Source organism: Halichoerus grypus, chromosome 2 (assembly GCF_964656455.1).
Source record: "Halichoerus grypus chromosome 2, mHalGry1.hap1.1, whole genome shotgun sequence".
Lineage (NCBI taxonomy): Eukaryota > Metazoa > Chordata > Mammalia > Carnivora > Phocidae > Halichoerus > Halichoerus grypus.
The window spans coordinates 108,688,261-108,706,920 of record NC_135713.1 but is presented as its reverse complement, the minus strand read 5'-3'; the positions used below and the strand labels follow the sequence as shown (position 1 = coordinate 108,706,920).

At 35.9% G+C, this 18,660-nt stretch overlaps 1 protein-coding gene across 8 annotated transcripts in view; it reads right to left on the bottom strand.

Moving 5' to 3' along the window:
- Window positions 1–18,660, bottom strand: part of PDE4D (phosphodiesterase 4D) — a 1,430,886-nt gene that overhangs the window by 95,705 nt on the left and 1,316,521 nt on the right. The window contains exon 8 of one of the 8 annotated variants that reach the window (XM_078067299.1): window positions 16,075–16,280. The exons of the other annotated variants lie outside the window; for them this stretch is intronic. Within the exon in view, the coding sequence (XP_077923425.1) occupies window positions 16,198–16,280 (83 nt within the window). The 3' untranslated portion in view covers window positions 16,075–16,197. Of the gene's footprint in view, window positions 1–16,074; window positions 16,281–18,660 lie in introns of those variants that run through there. 8 annotated transcript variants of the gene reach the window in all.

Below are 18,660 nucleotides of genomic sequence, written 5' to 3'. Positions count from 1 at the left end.
TCCCTGATTTGTACTCTATGTAAGCAATTAGACTTGAGAATATTGCTATCCAATCACAGAAAATACCAACTAGACTGTCTTCACTGACAATAAGAGAAACAGAAAAAAAGTAAGCTAACTCTACAACAGTGAAAATATGGAACCTTAGGAGTATCTGGTGACCATAAATATACACATTTATGAGCCTAACAATTGATATATAGTTCATGCAATTAGCAAGTTTGATAAATACGATCATTACTCTTAAGTTGAAACAAATACTGTTTGCTAAGAGAAAGGATTATTATTGAGCAGATGGTATTACTTTTCCTTGCCAATTTATATTCATAAAACTCAATAAATGCTTAGCCTTAGAAATGTCAAATAACTCAGATTTCAGCATAATACACACCAAATAACCTGCTCTGCTTATCTCCACCCTGTCACTCTCCTCTTCAAGAGCTCAAACAAGATAGTCTGACACAAATAAAAGGAAAAACCTTATTTTCTTTACTGCTACATGATCTTATCTATAATGTACCATTTCAATGTCTTATAAAAGATACCATAATTCGAAGCAGTAATATACCCCAAAGTACTGAAGTACTAATCTACAACATATATACATATATGTATACATATATACATAAATATCTACAACATATATGCATATATATGTATATATGGTATGTTGAACACTTTTTATTCTTGTGGGAATTGCCACCAATAAGAAAACATTTGACTGCCAACTAAATAAGAGTTGATTTCCAGTCTGGTGTTAAGAGGCAGAATTTTAAATACATAAAAAAATTGGGTTTGAATCCTAACTACCATTTATAAGCTGTGCGACAACTGGTCAAGGGACTTAACCTCTCCGGTCTCACAGCTTTCTTATTCATAAAGTTGTGAATGTAGGGCTCTTCTGAATGTTAAAAAGGCATTTATGTCTAAAGGTCTTAGCATAATGTGTGCATAGGATAAATATTTAACAAAATGGTTACTAATATTGGTTTAGTTATTAGAGAACTAAAGTTTTACAAAAACTAAAGAGTTGTCTCTAAGGTGCATTCAATGCAAGCATGATTTTTCAAAATTCTTTTTTATCACTTTGATTTTCTAGGGAGAAAACCTCCCCCCGCCATTTTTTTCAAGTTTGCTTTGGTAAAATAGATCTGTAGGCAGTTGAAGCAGTTACATCGTATCATACATGCATAAGACTGACAGCTGATTTTCAAGATTTGGCAAGAGTCCTCAACATTTTTTCTCAAACACACCTGAAGGCTATCATGCAGAAGTGATCAGTCAGCTGCTATGGGAGGCTGCTGCAGGTATAGGACAGGACAGGACTCTTAGGACTAGGACTAGCCAAGACTCTGTCCTCCCCACCCACCAGACACCTGCCCCGTCCCTTCCCCACCCCAAGACAGCAACCTTCTGGCTGTAGATCAGAGGAGTAGCTCTTTCTTGAACAAGAACAACAAAGGCAAAAAACATCTCAGCAGTGTGGGTTTTTACCCGAACTTCTGAGGAGCCCCTGAATTCTCCCAAATCTCCATTCTTCAGTGGAATTGTTATTACTTGGGTGAGCATCTGAATCTTTTGTGGAGTCTGATGAGACACAGAGGATGAATATTCTGTCTTCCAGAAACATCTGATTCTATCTCCTTTAGCCTCCTTTTATGTCCATCTCCCCACTTATTGCCTTTCTATCTTTATAATTAGTTCACTGATTGAAAAATCAATAGAGCACATAAACAAGCATGTACAACAATGTTCATTGCAGAGCTGTTTGTAATTTTAAAAACTGTCCATCTATAGGAAACAATTAAATGAGAAATTTGACATATATCCTATGCTGCAATTTAAAAACAATGGTATAAAAATAAAATAAAATAAAATACAAACACTGGTATAGACGTATATGTACCGAAATGAAATAATATCCCAAATATATTTTATTATTATTATTTTCTAAAGACTTTAATTTTTTAAGTAATCTCTACACCCAGTGCGGGACTTGAACCTAAAAACCCGAGATCAAGAGTCACATGCTCTATCGACTGAGTCAGCCAGACACCCCCCAAAATATATTAAATACAAAAGGCAGTCACATAATAACATGTGTAGCATGCACGTCCAATAAAAAATAATTCCCATAATTCCAATATATGAATATTCAGTTAAAAATTCTGGAAGGATATATATTGAATTGTTTCCATTGCTAAGTGGATGAGCAAACCTAAAGGAGAGCAAAGCTAAAAAGGAGCACGAAGAGGGACTTTCTCATACTATGTAATTTTTTTCATAGTCTGTAATATTTTGAGAGTATTTTGTGGCATGAAAATACTTATCTATTACTTATGTAATAAAACTATATACATTTAAAAAAAATCTCATGGTAGGAATCTTAGGAAATACAGGGAAAGTAGAAGAAATAATGAAGAAAAAGCACATGTAATTCTACAACTCCATGTTCATCACTATAAAAATTTTTATATTTTTTCCCAATACATTTCTATATATGTATGTACACATTAAATTTTTGAAGCATCATTGGGTCTCATTTCATTGGCCTGATACCCTAACAATTTTGAAATATAAAAAAAATTAATTCTTACTAAGAAATAGTATTAGGAATAACAGGGTAAATAGGCTGTGGTTTTCTAGTTGTACGGCTTAAAAGACCAGCTGAAAACATGAAGCACAGAACAAGGATGCTACAATCACACACACACACACACACACACATTTTCCATGTTCCCAATCCCAGTCGGGTCAGGGAAGCTGAAGATTGCCTGGGGGCCTGCACTATCTTAAACTACTGACCTAATTCTTAGTATTTCACTCTGGTCCATTTCCTGCATGACCTCAGAATGTGTCATTGTGAATTCTATAATACACAGCAGTTGCACATTGTGGAATGTGGATTCTGATAGGTGGCTCAAATAAATGCTAGGGACATGCCACTGGAGCTCTGTGGGCCTCAGGTTCCTCACCTCTACACTGATCTCTATAGCCCCTTCCAATATAAACAGTCTGTAATTTACTAAACACCATAAAGAATCGTGCTGAACGGACCACCACAATATGCTACTCTCAGAGTTCTCAAATTAATCCCACAGCCAAACTTCCTGCAAAATGACTTCACTGCTGTATTGTGTGGCATTTGTCTCCATTCTCCAGAATGCTCACCAGATGGTGAAGGAGCGTCTCTCTCCATGTAGCAACATTTTCATAGTGTTTCTTGCCACTCACTACTGAAAAGTTGTAAAACAACAACAACAACAACAACAGAAAACCTGTGGAAGTGAGTACTCAGCTGAAAAATGCGGCTTTCTCTTTAGGAAGTGTCTGCAGGGCAAAACACAGGCCCCAAACAGCTATCGTGTGATGATACAGATGATCCTTGGTTTTGATCTTCTTTGAAGTTTATTAAAAACAAACTTGAATCTGTACCAATCTTGACAGGCATGGGAGTCAGAAGCACAAATAGGAAATGTGAAGGTCTCCCAATATTCTATTTAATCTTATAATACAATCATGAAACTCATTATAATTCAAGATCTGTACTATTATTACTATGAAGGAATTAGTACATAAATATATAATCTTACCCCAAATATAATTAGATAAAATCTTAAAACTAAAACCATCGTGTGATACTATCAGCCATTGTGAAGGAGAATAACAAAAGTTTTCATCAACATCCCAAGAAGTTTATGTTAGACACTTTTTAAAAAAAGATTTTATTTATTTGAGAGAAAGAGAGAGCACACATGGGGGCGCACGAAAGGGGGGTGGAGGGCAGAGAGAGAGGGAGAAGCAGGCCTATCCCAGGACCCTGAGACCCTGAGATCATGATTTGAGCTGAAGGCAGCTGCTTAACTGACTGAGCCACCCAGGAACCCCATATGTTAGATAGTTTTAATAAAATAGGGATAGTAGATTAACTTCAAGTAAACATTCATACTCAAATTGTGGATTATTTTGTTTGGAAATTTGTTGTTCATAGAACAATGAGGAAAAAGCATGATGTCTTACTTAATATCTCCAAGGAGGAGTCGTGCTTTTAATGATGCCAAGCCATCCATGACAGGAAAATTTTTTTATTTGAAAAAGCTTAAAAAATCATAAAAATGGATGGTGTGGGAGCCAAGTATTATTTAAGCAATATTTTACAGAAACCACAAAATTGTTGAGAAGAGTGAGTACAGTATCAATTACTGGTGTTCACTGTTTCAGAAGAGAAAGCTGAATGCCGTCCTATCTCGAAGGAGTAAGAACTTCCTGCTGCTCAGTTTTGAGTTTTATAAGTGTATATAATAAGCAGCATTTTAATTGAAGTGTAATTGACATATAATCTCCTAGCTTCAGGTGTACATCACAGTGATTCATACACATTATAAAATGATCCCTACAACAAGTTTATTTACCATCTGTCACCATACAAAGTTTTACAATATTATTGGCTATATTTCCTATGTGGTACCTTACATCCCCATAACATTTATTTTATAACTGGAAGTTTGTCCTTCACCTATTTTGCCTCACCCCCTACCACAAACAGGTTTGTTTTTAGCAGTTACATATAAAATCCACTCAATATCAATATGGATGTTAAACTCCTTTGCTATCAAATATTCTGCATCTTATGGGCAAGAAGAAATCAGATAAGGAAAGTGGATTTGTTTTCTGACCCTTCTCTTAAGTTGTTCCTCCTGAATGTATTTCCTCTCCCTTTGTCCCCATGATTACACAAATACCACCGGATGGCTGAATTACTAAACAGTTGTCTATTTATTTTTCTCAAAATCATATTTATTCTATAATGGTCCCCTACAGGAGAAAATTGAATCCACAATATTTTTCCTAGCATTCAACAATGTCCATCAGGCAGCCCATCACAGTTATTAAAGAACTGATAGTAAAATAGGACTACTAGTACAGTAAGAATAGAAGAACGTTCCTTATCATGCTAGTAAATAGCTTTCATGCAACATCTACAATTAACATTGAAGCAAGTCAGAAACAAAACAAGTCTGCTCACTTGTGTCCAGTATTTCATGCTGCTCAGGAAATTTTAGCCTAAGCAATCAAGTAAGAAAACCAAATATGAGGTTCAAGTGTTTGAAAGGAGGGGGCAAAATTATATTTTTGGATGACAATTCTATAACTACAGTTCAGGAGAATCAACTAAAATGTGTAAGAAAGGCAGAACAGTATGGTTTATAAGAAAGGTAGAATGCTATAAAATACATATACACAATAGGCTTTCCATATAACAGCAATAGTCACTTAGAAAATGGAGAAAGTATCCCATTTATAAGACACAAAACATAAAATACCCAGAAATAAACTTAGTAAAAAATGTAAAAGTCTTATATAAATAATACTGTAAAACTTCACTGAAGGACATTTTACAAAACTAAAAAATATGTAAAAACATCTAATTTCCTGGGTGGGAAGACTCAGTATCATAAGGACAGATTAATTTATAACTTCAATGTACTTTGTTTGGACCTAAAAGGTTAAACGTTTCTTAAATATGCAATTTGATTTATGACATCTACTTTCTTCTTGAAGATATTCTTCTTGGAACCCTGTGACGACTCTTTCTAATTTAGGTGCCCTGCTTTCTATACTGTTGTCATCCTGGAATTTATTTTCATAAGACACCTGAGCTAGGTCCAGTGCTCTTTGTATCCTGGGTTATCTTCTGTATAGGATCCTTGTTGTTTTGTTTTGCTGAAATATATCTTCAAAAAATGGTTTTTAATTAGGAAGGATGTGTAGGAGGAAACATAAACTTGAGCCCTTATGTATGTTTAACCATGTCTTTAGTTTGTCCTAACACTCCATAGATTGGCTATCAATTCTGGGTTCTAATTAATCCTTCTCAAAACTTTGAAACATTGCCTCATCTGTCCCAGCTTCCAGCTTTGCTGATGAGAAGTCTGATAACTTTGAAAGATCCTTTTTTGTTCTCTAGAAGCTTTTAGGATCAATTTCTTATCCTTGGAATTTGGAAATTTCATCATGTGTCTTGGTATGCATTGTTTTTTTTCCCTCTGTTGGGCAATGGATAACCCTTTTCAATCTGAAGACTTTAATCACTCTTCAGGTCAAGATTTTCCCCCCCAGTTATTTTCCCCCTGCCCCTTGTCACTCTGCTACACTCTTGATTATTTCTTTTTTCCATTATATTTTATATTCTTGTCTTTTTGCTCCACTTTCTGGAAGATTTGCTTGATTAATTCAGTATTCAAGCATGTTCAGTAGTTCATCCAATCTTCCTATTTTTTTTCAGCATCCTGCTCCTATTTCACAAAAACTTAATCATACTTAACAAACATATTTTTCCCTTTAATCTCTCCGAAAATTTAATATTTAAAATTTTTTTCTATACTTTTTCTTTTCTCTGTTTCTTCTGGAAACAGAAGACAAATTTTCTTCAGAAAAATGTATTTGTTTTGTTCATTCATTAGTTTCTTTTCATTCATGCTATTGGTTTTCTTCAAATGTTTGGTGACCCTTTCTTGACTGTGAATATTTATAGTTTAAGAACCAGGAGTTTCTCAGACGGTTGGCAGGGGTTTCATAAGTATTTGTGTAGTACTTATAAATGGATTAATTAGCAATCTAATGCAATTTCAATCACAAACCTAACGGGATTTCTTGGGAGGACTTCACAAATAGATTATGAAATTAATTTTTTATAATTTAAAAATTAATATTTATGAATTAGCAAAATCAAATGAGGGTAACTGAGAAAATTCTGAAAAATAAGATTAGTTAAGAGGGTGCATGTTCTCTCACATACTAAACTGTATTTTTTAATCCATAATAATTATAACATGGCATTTTTGGTATAGGAATAGGCTCTAAAGGTTAAAAAACAGAGCCAAACATTATTAAATTTAGTAAAATATAGAAGTAAGGTCTCAAGCCAATGACAAAACTGGATTATTTAATAAATAGTGTCCTTTAAATTTAGGAATCCTAGGTAAAGAATATTAGTGTCCTAACTTACCATAAAATTTATTCCATAATTATTAATGATTTAAACATGTAATGCAAATCCACAAAGGACTAACATAAAATATAGGTATATATACATTGGTGTGGGAAAAGTCTTGCTGAGGACTTATATTTATATTTTAAAAATACTTACATACAGGCTATATAAACTGTTTAAAACTCCTGCTTATTAAAGGAAAATACCCATAAATGTAAAATTCTAAATGAAGGTTGGGATGGTAGAGGGGCAAATAACAAAATATTCAGAAATAGCTAAACACCATGTTGTGTATGTAAAATCATCCTGAGATTTCCAAGAAGTCTATACAGCAGAGTAAAAAAATAAACAATTTAGTGGTAAATTGCTATTATTGCCCCCATTTTACACATGAGAAAACTGAGACTTGGAAGGTGACAGAACTTGCTGAGGATCATGTAACTAAGAGTGTGGAGCTGGGATTTCAATCTAAGGAGTCTGGTATCAGAGTCCGGCTCTCAGCCCAATGCTGTACTGTCTATTCTAGCCAACTCTCTGGTATGAATTTTACATACCTCTCTGTGAGACTTTGCTTATAATACTTCCCAACCCAGAACCCATACCTCTTCTTTCCTGCCCTACCAGTTGCCCTTGTATTTCCACACCCAGTTCCATTAAAAACTTCTCCACGAAGTTTTTCAACAATTCCAGCCCTTCCTGGAATTCCCTCCTCTCTTGGATTTGAGAACACTCTCCGGTTCCTCTGCCTACGTCTCAGTCACTCTTTTTCAATCTCTTTGTTGGATTCTTCTTTCTCTACATGTTTCTTTTCTCACCCTACTCAATGCCGCTGTGAGTACATTTCTCCCCAAAACAGCAGTATCTACCTAGTTATGTTCTGAAAATGCCAGCTTAGATTGCTCTTCTGCATTCCACAGATCTCCACCTGAATGTTCAGACACCTCAAACTCCATATTTGCAACACTAGTATTTATTTGTTTGCTATTTTTACTGTCTTACTGAGATGTCACCAACATTCACTCAGCTACTGAAGCCAGAAATCTGAGTATGATCCTTGACTCTTCCCTCTCGTATCTCCTGGATGTCACCACATTCTGTCCATTTTACTCTGTAAATAACTACTAAGTTTTTCCCCTCTCTTCTGCATTCCCTTAGTTCAAGCCCCCTTTATTTCTCATGTGATTATGGTAGTAGGCTCTGAGTTGATTCCTGTTTTTCCTCTATTCATTCCAATTTAATCTCTGCATCAGCATTTCTCAAATTTGAGAGGTCACAGATTTCCTAAGACACTTCCACAACTCTCATAGGCATACAGTTTCCATATGACAAACTTTGCAGCCAAAAATTATGTACTTTTCATCAGGTGACTATGTATGGTTAATGCAATAATTAATGCACATTAGTAAATAGAAAGGAAAAATTCAGGCACATGATCCAGAAAATGGTGGCATTTGATTTTTTAAAAAAGTATATTAAAAATGAAACTTCTACTCTGAAAATTATAAAACATTAATGAAAGAAATTGAAGAAAACACAAATGGAAAGATATTCCATGATCATAGATTGGAAGAACAAATATTGTTAAAATGTCCATACTATATAAAGCAATCCACATATTTAATGCAATCTCTATCAAAATACCAATAGGATTTTTCAGAGAACTAGAACAAATAATCCTAAAATTTGTATGGAACCACAAATGACTCTGAATATACAAAGCAACCTTAAAAAGAAGAAGAAAAACACAGGTATTTTTGAAATTTTTGAAATCCCAGATTTCAAAATACACTACAAAGCTAAGGTCACTACACTACAAAGCTGTAGTCATCAAAACACTATGGTAATGGCACAAATACAGACACATACATAGATCAATAGAACAGAACAGAGTCCAGAAATAAACCCACAATTATATGGTCAATTAACCTTTGACAAAGGAGGCAAGAATATGCAACGGGAAAAAGACAATCTGTTCAACAAATGGTGTTGGGAAAACTGGACAGCTACATGCAAAAGAATAAAACTGGACCACTTTATTATACGATACACAAAAATAAACTCAAAATGAATTAAAGACATAAATGTGAGACCTGAAACCAAAAAAATCTGAGAAGAGAGTACAGGCCACAATTTCTCTGACACAGGTCATAGCAACATTTTTCTAGATATGTCTCCCGAGGTAAGGGAAACAAAAGCAAAAATAAACTATTGGGACTACATCAAAATAAAAAGCTTCTGCACAATGAAGGAAAAGAATCAACAAAACCAAAAGACAACCTACTGAATGCGGAAGATATTTATTTGCAAGAGACATATCTGATAAAGGGTTAGCATCCAAAATATATAAAGAAATTGCACATCTCAACACACAAAAAAGCAAATAATGCAATTAAAAGTGGGCAGAAGACATACACAAACCTCTCTCCAGAGAAGACAGATGGCCAAAACACACATGAAAAGATGCTGAACATCACTCATCATTGGGAAATGCAAATCAAAACCACAATGAAATATCACCTCACACCTGTCAGAATGGTTAAAATCAACAACACAAGAAACAAGTGTTGGCAAGGGTGTGGAGACAAAGGAACCCTCTTACACTGTTGGTGGGAATGCAAACTGGTGCAGCCACTGTGGAAGACAGGATGGAGGTCCCTCTAAAAGTTAAAAATAGAACTACCATATGACCCAGTAATTCTACTACTAGGTATTTACCCAGAGATTATGAACACACTAATTTGAAAAGATATATGCACCTCTATGTTTATCACAGCATTATTGACAATAGCCAAATTGTGAAAGTGTCTATCGATAGATGAATGGATAAAGAAGATGTGGCATATATATACAATGAAATATTACCCAGCCATAAAAAAGGAAATCTTGCCATTTGTAACAACATGGATAGATCTAGAGAATATAATACTAAATGAAATAAGTCAGTCAGAAGAAGACAAATACCATATGATTTCAGTCATACGTGGAATTTAAGAAACAAAACAAAGAAGGGACAAACCAAGAAACAGACTCCTAACTATAGAGTATCAACTGATGGTGACCAGAGGGCAGGTGGTTGCGGAGATGGGTGAAACAGGTGATGGGGATTAAGAGTTCTCTCATCATGCTGAGCACTGACTAATGTACAGAACTGTTGAATCACTATATTGTCTTGTATTGTACGTTAATGATACTGGAATTAAAATAAAAATACATTAAAAATGAAAACACAAAATTAAAAAAATATTACAAAGACTCCTTTAAGCATACAACTCTAAATCGTGTCATAATGTTTTCATGATAAAATTTTAGGCTGATATTTCTCCTTTTGAATAAAGTCACCCCAATGCTTAAAGAAAAAAAATATACAAGCTCCTTGGCATGACTTTCAAGACTTAGGAAGTCATGATAGGTTGCTTCTCTTTAATCATCTCTCTCACCTTGCCTCATCACCCGTTGCGCCACATACTGCAACCTGTTTGGGGCTCGCTGGTGTCTTTTACATGCAGTATTTGCTTGGATTATTGACACCCAACCACAATACATCCGTCCTGGTCTAGCTCATTTCTCATCCTCAAAGCCTAGCTCAGCGATTTTCATCTCTGGGAGAAAATCTCTGATTTTCTTCTTTTCCCTTTTTCAGTCTTGGAATGGTATATGTGCACCTATGGCATGCCATGATGTAATCGACCATTTATCTTTCCGTTTAGTGCTCTTGGCTGCTGGGTCCTTGAAATCTGGGACTGTCTTAATCCACTTTCCAGTCTCCAAGCCTACCACAGTTATGAGGCACTCGATACATCTTTGTTAAGTAGATCAGTGACCTTTCATCTATATTTATCTTTCTTTTTTTAATCGCAATTCATTCATTCATTCATTTATTCATTCACTAGTCCATTATCTGCTAGTTTTGGAGAATATAAAGATGAATAAGACATAGCCCTGGCTCCTACAGAGCACTTTATTATTGTACTGTATCATCTCAAATTTTTTTTTTTCTCTAATCATTTAGTTGTATTAGTCTTTTCTTCAGAAGAATAGTAGGGACTCATCATAATAATTTCTCTGCTCCTCATAGTTCTTGGACTACTGTAGAAGTTCAATATGTGTTTCTGGAATAGCCTTATTTTGCTTTTAGGGGATGCCTATTAATGCATAGTTCTACCGGAGGACCCTATTCTGTGGAAACCCCAAGTGCTGCACTTCAAAGCAACTGAGGCAATTTATAGGTTTTTCTGGCATAAATGTACTAAGTTGGCTGGCAGGTGGAATTATGAGTTCAGGAAAGAAAGAGAATGTTGTATGTGATTCCCGGTCATCAGCCAGTCTCTGAGGGTAATACTGATTTCATCAAGATAAATGGACTAATTTCTTTTGAATTTTAGTCAACATTATATATTAGTTTTACAATATTTATTTCTATATTTACAGATTAAGAAAACAAAGCAATTGACCTAGGCTGATAGGTACAAAAATTACTTTTAGTTTTGGTGGCTCTCTCTCTTATTTTTTCTGGGTAAACATGTTATTGCTCTTTAATACTAGATAACAAGGGAAGATAACAGAGCTAACATTTATTGAGCATTTATATTGGATAAGCTCAGCTTTAAGCAGTTTTACATGTATTAATACATTGAAGCTTTACAACAACTCTTACTATATCTATTTCATTGCTAGGGAAACTGAAGCATAGACAGCCTCAGTAACTTGCCCAAGGTAACTTGGCTACTTAATGTGGAGCTGGAATTCACACACGGGCAGTCTGCACTTTTTACAAGTGATTTATACTGCCTATAAAAGGAGCACTGGACTGGTTGTTACAAAACCAGGCTTCAAATCTTGACCTCACAATACAATAGCGGAGTGAATTTAAGGACGTCATTTCATTTTATCTTCTGAGTTTCATTGTCTTTGTACCCTTTACAGCCTGTGAGGAGGAGTAACTTTATATAGTCTTTTCTAAACTGAAAAGTGTTATAAATTCAAGAATTTTTTTTACATTAAAATTTTGTTTAAGAGCCTGAGAGTCTTCCAGAAAGTCTTTGTGAAGGTAGAGACAAGGTGAGACACCAGCACTGAATGTTCAGACTCCTACTAACCGTGTTAAGCTGCACATTTTATTGCTAAACCTAAGGGAGAGATTAGAGGGAAGGAGAGTGGAAAGTAACAAGGTATGAAGCCTGGCTCTTTAGAGAGTAGTATAAACTATTTTCTTGATTAGTTTCAGAGCATTAACAATTACTTCTTTTTTTTTTTTTTTTTTTTAAAGATTTTATTTATTTATTTAAGACAGAGAGAATGAGAGAGAGAGAGCACATGAGAGGGGGGAGGGTCAGAGGGTGAAGCAGGCTCCCTGCCGAGCAGGGAGCCCGATGCGGGACTCGATCCAGGGACTCCAGGATCATGACCTGAGCCGAAGGCAGTCGCTTAACCAACTGAGCCACCCAGGCGCCCAACAATTACTTCTAAGATAAGCAGAGTTAAAGGGGTCTCAGGAAAGAGTAAAATTATTTTAAAAAATACAGTCAAATTGTTAAAAATTATCAGAACCATCTGTGAAAAGCACATGCAGTTTCATCATCTCTTTCAAAAAAATTATGCTCTAGCTGGTTAGTATTAGCAATCAGGGGATGAACACTCCTCATGTTTTACGCATAGAACAATTGACACCATGTCTAGTGCACTTGGTATTAGCCAAGGAGTTAGAAAGGCTGAGTTTTGTGCCCATTTGGTTCCAGGTCAATAAAGAAGTGGCCATCTTCCTCTGGGGAGATGTGTCTCCTCCAGTAATAAGGAGCATGTTGATGCACTTGCCTCGTCTCCATCTCCAAGGGAAGTTCTGAAGATTGGTAAGACAGTGTCTATAAAATCTTTCAACTCTTTACAAGGTAAAACATACACAGACATACTGGCATGAGAAGCATGGTCATTAATTCTTTCATACATGAGAGCAACAAGAAGGAAAAAAAAAAAAACAAAGGCAGTCCCAAATTATAAAAACACCGGGCAGCGATGCAAAAAGTTTGAGCATAGAAAACAACAACATTGGGGTGCCTGGGTGGCTCAGTCATTAAGCATCTGCCTTCAGCTCAGGTCATGATCCCAGGGTCCTAGGATTGGGCCCCGCATTGGGCTCCCTGCTCGGCGGGAAGCCTGCTTCTCCCTCTCCCACTCCCCCTGCTTGTGTTCCCTCTCTCGCTCTGTCTCTCTCTGTCAAATAAATAAATAAAATCTTTAAAAAAAAAAAAAAAAGAAAACAACAACATTGAATCCAAACTAATATTTGTACTCTATATTCTACAGATTCTCAGAAGGGTACTTCACTGACTGCTCCAGGGTATTATCACCCTTTCTCATTGACATGTTGTAGCAAATATTTTAACTTATGTGGCCTTTGGCTCCCTAAAAGGGACTCAAAAATTCCTTTGAGAAATACTTTTTATGAAGAAGTATAATCACAACAAAAAAGAAAATTCAAATATCTACTAAACTTATGAAGGAATGCTCACCCTCATTACTACTCAATGAAAATGCAATGATCCTATTATAGAATCTCCATATTTGGAAAAAAGACTAGAAAGTTTGACAATATCATGTGTTTCTGACTGGGATGTGGAGTGACAGGAATCCTCAGACACTTTTCATACACTTCATCAAACACTTGCCTTTTATCTAGTAAAGTTAAAGATATGCATTACCCAGGATTCCATTCTTTGGTATATTCCCCTACAGAAATGCATGCTATTTGCACCAACAAATGTTCATAATATCCTTACTCATAATATTCGCAATCTAGAAACTGTTCAACTTCATAAGAAGAGAAGATAGCACAAATAAGTTGTTGTTCCTTTATACAATAGAACACTATATAGTCATGAAAATGTATAATCCTCAGCTACATGCAACACTGATGTATTGTACAAGTATGATATTGTGTAAAAGAAGGAAATCATAAAAGTATCCATGAGATTGGTCCATTTACATAAAATAAAAAAAACAAACTAAGCTGAACTCCATTGTTTTGAGATGCATACATAGGTGGTAAACCGTATCACAAAGAAAAGCAGGAAGAGAAAGAAAGGTTAGGATAGTGGTTATCCCTTTGGAGAGGAAGAAATGGAAAAAAATAGAGTGCTTCTGAAGGATGATTAAAATAGGTATTTATTTTAGAACTATGTTAAACTGAACACTCACATTTTACATACTTTTCTAAGTGTTTGTTGTATTTCACAATTTAAAAATTTATGAAGACACCATAAGCTATAGTAATCAAGGCAGTGTGGTATTGGAGAAAGAAGAGACAAATCAGTCAATGGAACAGAATAGAGAGCCCCCAAATAGACCCATATAAATGTAGTCAACTGATCTTTCCCAAAGAAGCAAAGGCAATAAAATGGAAAAAAGATATTTTGACAAATGATGCTAGAACAACTGGACATCCACATGCAAAAAAAAAAGAAGGGGGAGATCTAGACACAGACACTACACTCTTCACAAAAGTTAACTCAAAATGGATCACAGACCTAAATGTAAAACACAAAATGACAAAACTCCTAGATTATAACATAGTGAAAATCTAGATGACTTTGAGTTTGCTCATGACTTTTTAGATACAACACCAGATGCATATAATCCATGAGAGAAATAGTTGATAAGCTAGACTTCATTAAAACTGAAAATTTCTGTTCTGTGAAAGATAATGGCCACAAAAATGAGAAGACAATCCATAGACTGGGAGAAAATATTTGCAATGATATATCTGATCAAGGACGGTTACTCAAAATATACGAAAAAAATCTTAAAACTCAACAATAAGAAAATAAGCAACTAGATTAAAAATGAGCCAATTCCTTAAGAGACACCTAGCCAAATAAGATACATAGAGTGCAAATAAGCACATGAAAAGATTCTTCACATATGTCCTCAGAAAAATGCCAATTAAAACAAGGAGATCCCACTCCACACCTAATATAATGGCCAAAATCTGTAACACTGAGAGTAACTCTCATTCATTGCTGGTGCAAATGGTTCAGGCACTTTGGAGGACAGCGTTGCAAGTTCCTACCAAACTAAACATACTCTTACCAAACGAGTCGGCAACTGGACTACTTGAAATTTACCCAAAAGAGGTGAAAATGTACATCCACACGAAAACCTGCAAGTGCATATTTAGAGCAGCCTTATTCATAATTGCCAAAACCTGGAAGCACTAAGCTGTCCTTCAGTAGGTGAATGGATAAATAAACTGTGGTACATCCAGACAATGGAATATTATTCATCGCTAAAAAGAAATGAGCTATCGAGCATGAAAAGACATAGAGGAACATAAAATGCACATTACTAAATGAAAGAAGCCAATCTGAAAGGGCTACATACTGTATGATTCCAACTCTATGACATTCTGGAGGAGGCAAAACTTTGGAGATGGTAAAGAGATCACCGGTTGCCGAGGGGGTGAGGGATAATAAATAAATATGTGGAGCACAGAGGATTTTTAGGGCAATGAAAATACTGTCTCACTCTCAAGAGGGAGACCCAGTATAAACTACAGATTTGGGGTGATAATGATAGGTCGATGTAGGTTCATCAATTGTAAAAAAATGGGGAATGTGGATACTTGGGGAGGCTGTGCATGTGTCCAGGTTGGGAGTATATGAGAAATCTCTACTTTCTGCTCAATTCTGCTGTCAAACTAAAACTGCTCTAAAAAATAAAGTCTACTAAAACAACAACAACAACAACAACAACAACAACAACAACCCAAACCCAAAAAAACAAAAGCCTGAGCACTCGTGGCTTCCTGGAAGTTTACAAAAATTTCACAAAGCCTAAAGAGATCAAAATACGATTAATTATTCGGAAACTTTTACCCCTCAATCAACTATATCAGTGCTGATGAAGATCACCTGGTGGATAATTCAGAGGTTTAATGTGAAAAGTCTCCTTAAATAACATACACTTATTGGGGAAGAACCCAAAGTTCAAACTGCAAACTGTTAGCAGGGGAAAGAACGGAAGACTTTTCTCTTCAAAACTGCCAAGCGAGTCTGGTTTAATTGAAATTGATGGCAAAGACAACAGAGCACACTTAATTGAATTTTAATCTGAATGATCTCTACGCCATGTTTGAAACATAAACATACATGTGAGAGTTCTTCAAGATGTTGGCCATGAATCTGTTTTCATAATTCAAAAGCATACTTTGCTTATGAATCTCTTTTTAACAAGCTTTGGCTGGGCTTCTTTTCTTCCAGATGTTTGGTATTGTATCGACACAACTTCCATCTCTCTGCATATAATTTAAAACAAAGTTATAAAGAATATATTTATTTTACAAACTGGTAAGATTCAAATGAATTGTCTATAGGTTTATATGACGATGAGTACTTACATCTCATAAAGTCCTACAGATAGCATCTCTTCATCTGAAGACCTCTTACTACTTTCAAACCCAAAAGCATTTTATATTTCTAAGACATTATTAAAGTCCAATTAATAATTTTGGTAAAAAAAGAAGCCTTCCAAATCAAACATGGAAAATGATTTTTTGTTATATACACTTTCATTTAAAACCCCTGTTGAAACAATTTATAGAAGGCAGGAGAGTTTGGTGGTTCAGAGGATAATCTGAAGTCAGATCCGGATTTAAATCCCAGCTCTACCGTTTACTAACTTAGACAAGTCATATTGCCTCTCTCCTCAGAACCTACTTCCTGGTAGGTACTCCCCATTCTTATAAGGATGAAAATAAATATCCCATGTAAAGCACTTTGTCAGTTCCAAGCACACAGTGAGCAACTCAATAAATGTTAGCTATCAGCAGCAGCAGCGTCTTCTAGAATCTTCTCGATCTTGCATCCAAATTGTTTTATCCCACTTATTTTTTTCTACTATAAAGTGCTCGTCCAGGCCACCTTCCTCCTCAGTTATGGTTCCCCTGGATTTCTAGCAAAAGGTGGTGAAATTATATATGCTTTTCTTCTCTTTCTCTTTCTGACACTTCAGTAAAATGAAAGTAAAGGAATAAACACACAAATCCACAAAGGCATAGGTCATGGGGGAGAAGAGATCAGCAAAGGAGAGATTTCAACTGATTTTCCACTCTTCAGAGAGTGGACAGAGGAGTAGAAACTGCCTTAGCACAGTGCAGGAAAACAGAGCAAATTTGAAGAGAAGTGAACTAATGTGCTCTGCTAAACCCAGAAAGCCTTAGTGCTTAGAGGCGGCACACACTAAGGAAGGCAGGAGTTTAGTGAGAGGCTGAAAGTATATTCAAATTATATGGAGACTTTGCATCCCAACTACTTCTCTCTCCTCCTGGACACTGAATCTTTCCTTTCTGAAGAAAATAAGCTAGAGGGACTTCAAACTGAGAACATTAGGGACTGTGGCAGACAAGGTGAGGCTCAAAACTGAAAAATAGACACTTACTGAGGAGTTCCCAGTAAGATGCCCAGCCTCCTTATATGCCATGCTCCCCAAACACTGGCGTTCAGGTAAATACCCCTAGGCAGATGTTTTCCAGACAGGATTTAGAGAATCTCTTCATAATGACACTGGAGAACTTCCCAAAGAATAAGCCAGCTGAACAACCAATCATATTACAGTGAAGCCCTACAGCTGATGAGCCCCATCCACGTTCGCCCAACTTTGATGGTGTTGGTGTTGTCATGATTGTTGTTGTTTTATTATCTTTGTGCGTGTGTGTGTGTGTGGTGTGACTTTTATTTATTTTTGTAAAGATTTTATTTATTTAAGAGAGAGAGAGAAATAGCACGGGGGTGGGGTGGGGTGAGGGCAGAGGGAGAAGCAGACTCCCCACTGAGCGCAGAGCCCTGATGCGGGGCTCAATCCCAGGACCCCCGAGATCATAACCCAAGCTGAAGTCAGGAGTCAGAGGTTTAACCTACCCAGCCACCCAAGTACCCCTTTGTGTGTCACTTTTAAATAAGAATGGACAGGGGCACCTGGGTGGCTCAATCCTTAAGCGTCTGCCTTTGGCTCAGGTCATGCTTCTCCCTCTCCCACTCCCCTTGCTTGTGTTCCCTCTCATGCTGTCTCTTTCTCTGTCAAATAAATAAATACAATCTTTAAAAAAAAAAAATAAGAATGGACAACCACGAGGAAATTCTCCAGAATGAAGAAAAGAGACTAAAATAAGCATACCACATCAACTGAATATAGAAATCCACAGGAAACAGATAGTGAAAAACCTCTGAAGAGCTATCATTTGTGCCATTGGAAAGATAATGCGTTCCTGATGTAAGAATAGATGCTATTAAAAAGGAATCGTCAAAGAACAAGAGAGTATTGAAATCTCAAAAAAAAAAAAAAAAATAGGGCCAAAATAAAATTTTAACCAAAAGGCTGGAAGATAAATTTGAAGAAATCTTCCAGAAGCCAGAACAAAACACCAAGGAGGTAAAAAATGGGAAGAAAAAAAATGAGGAAATTAAGGGATCTGATCTAGGAGATCTGACACTCAATGATGAGGAATCCCAGGAAGAGAGAATAGAGAAAATGGAGAAAGTAAAATTATTGATGAACTAATAAAAGCAAAAATTCCAGAATTAAAGGACCCATATGTCTAGAGTGAAAAGATCTAGTGTGTGTCCAGGACAATGGATGAAGACCCAGACTAGGATGACTGACCGTGAAATATAGAAATA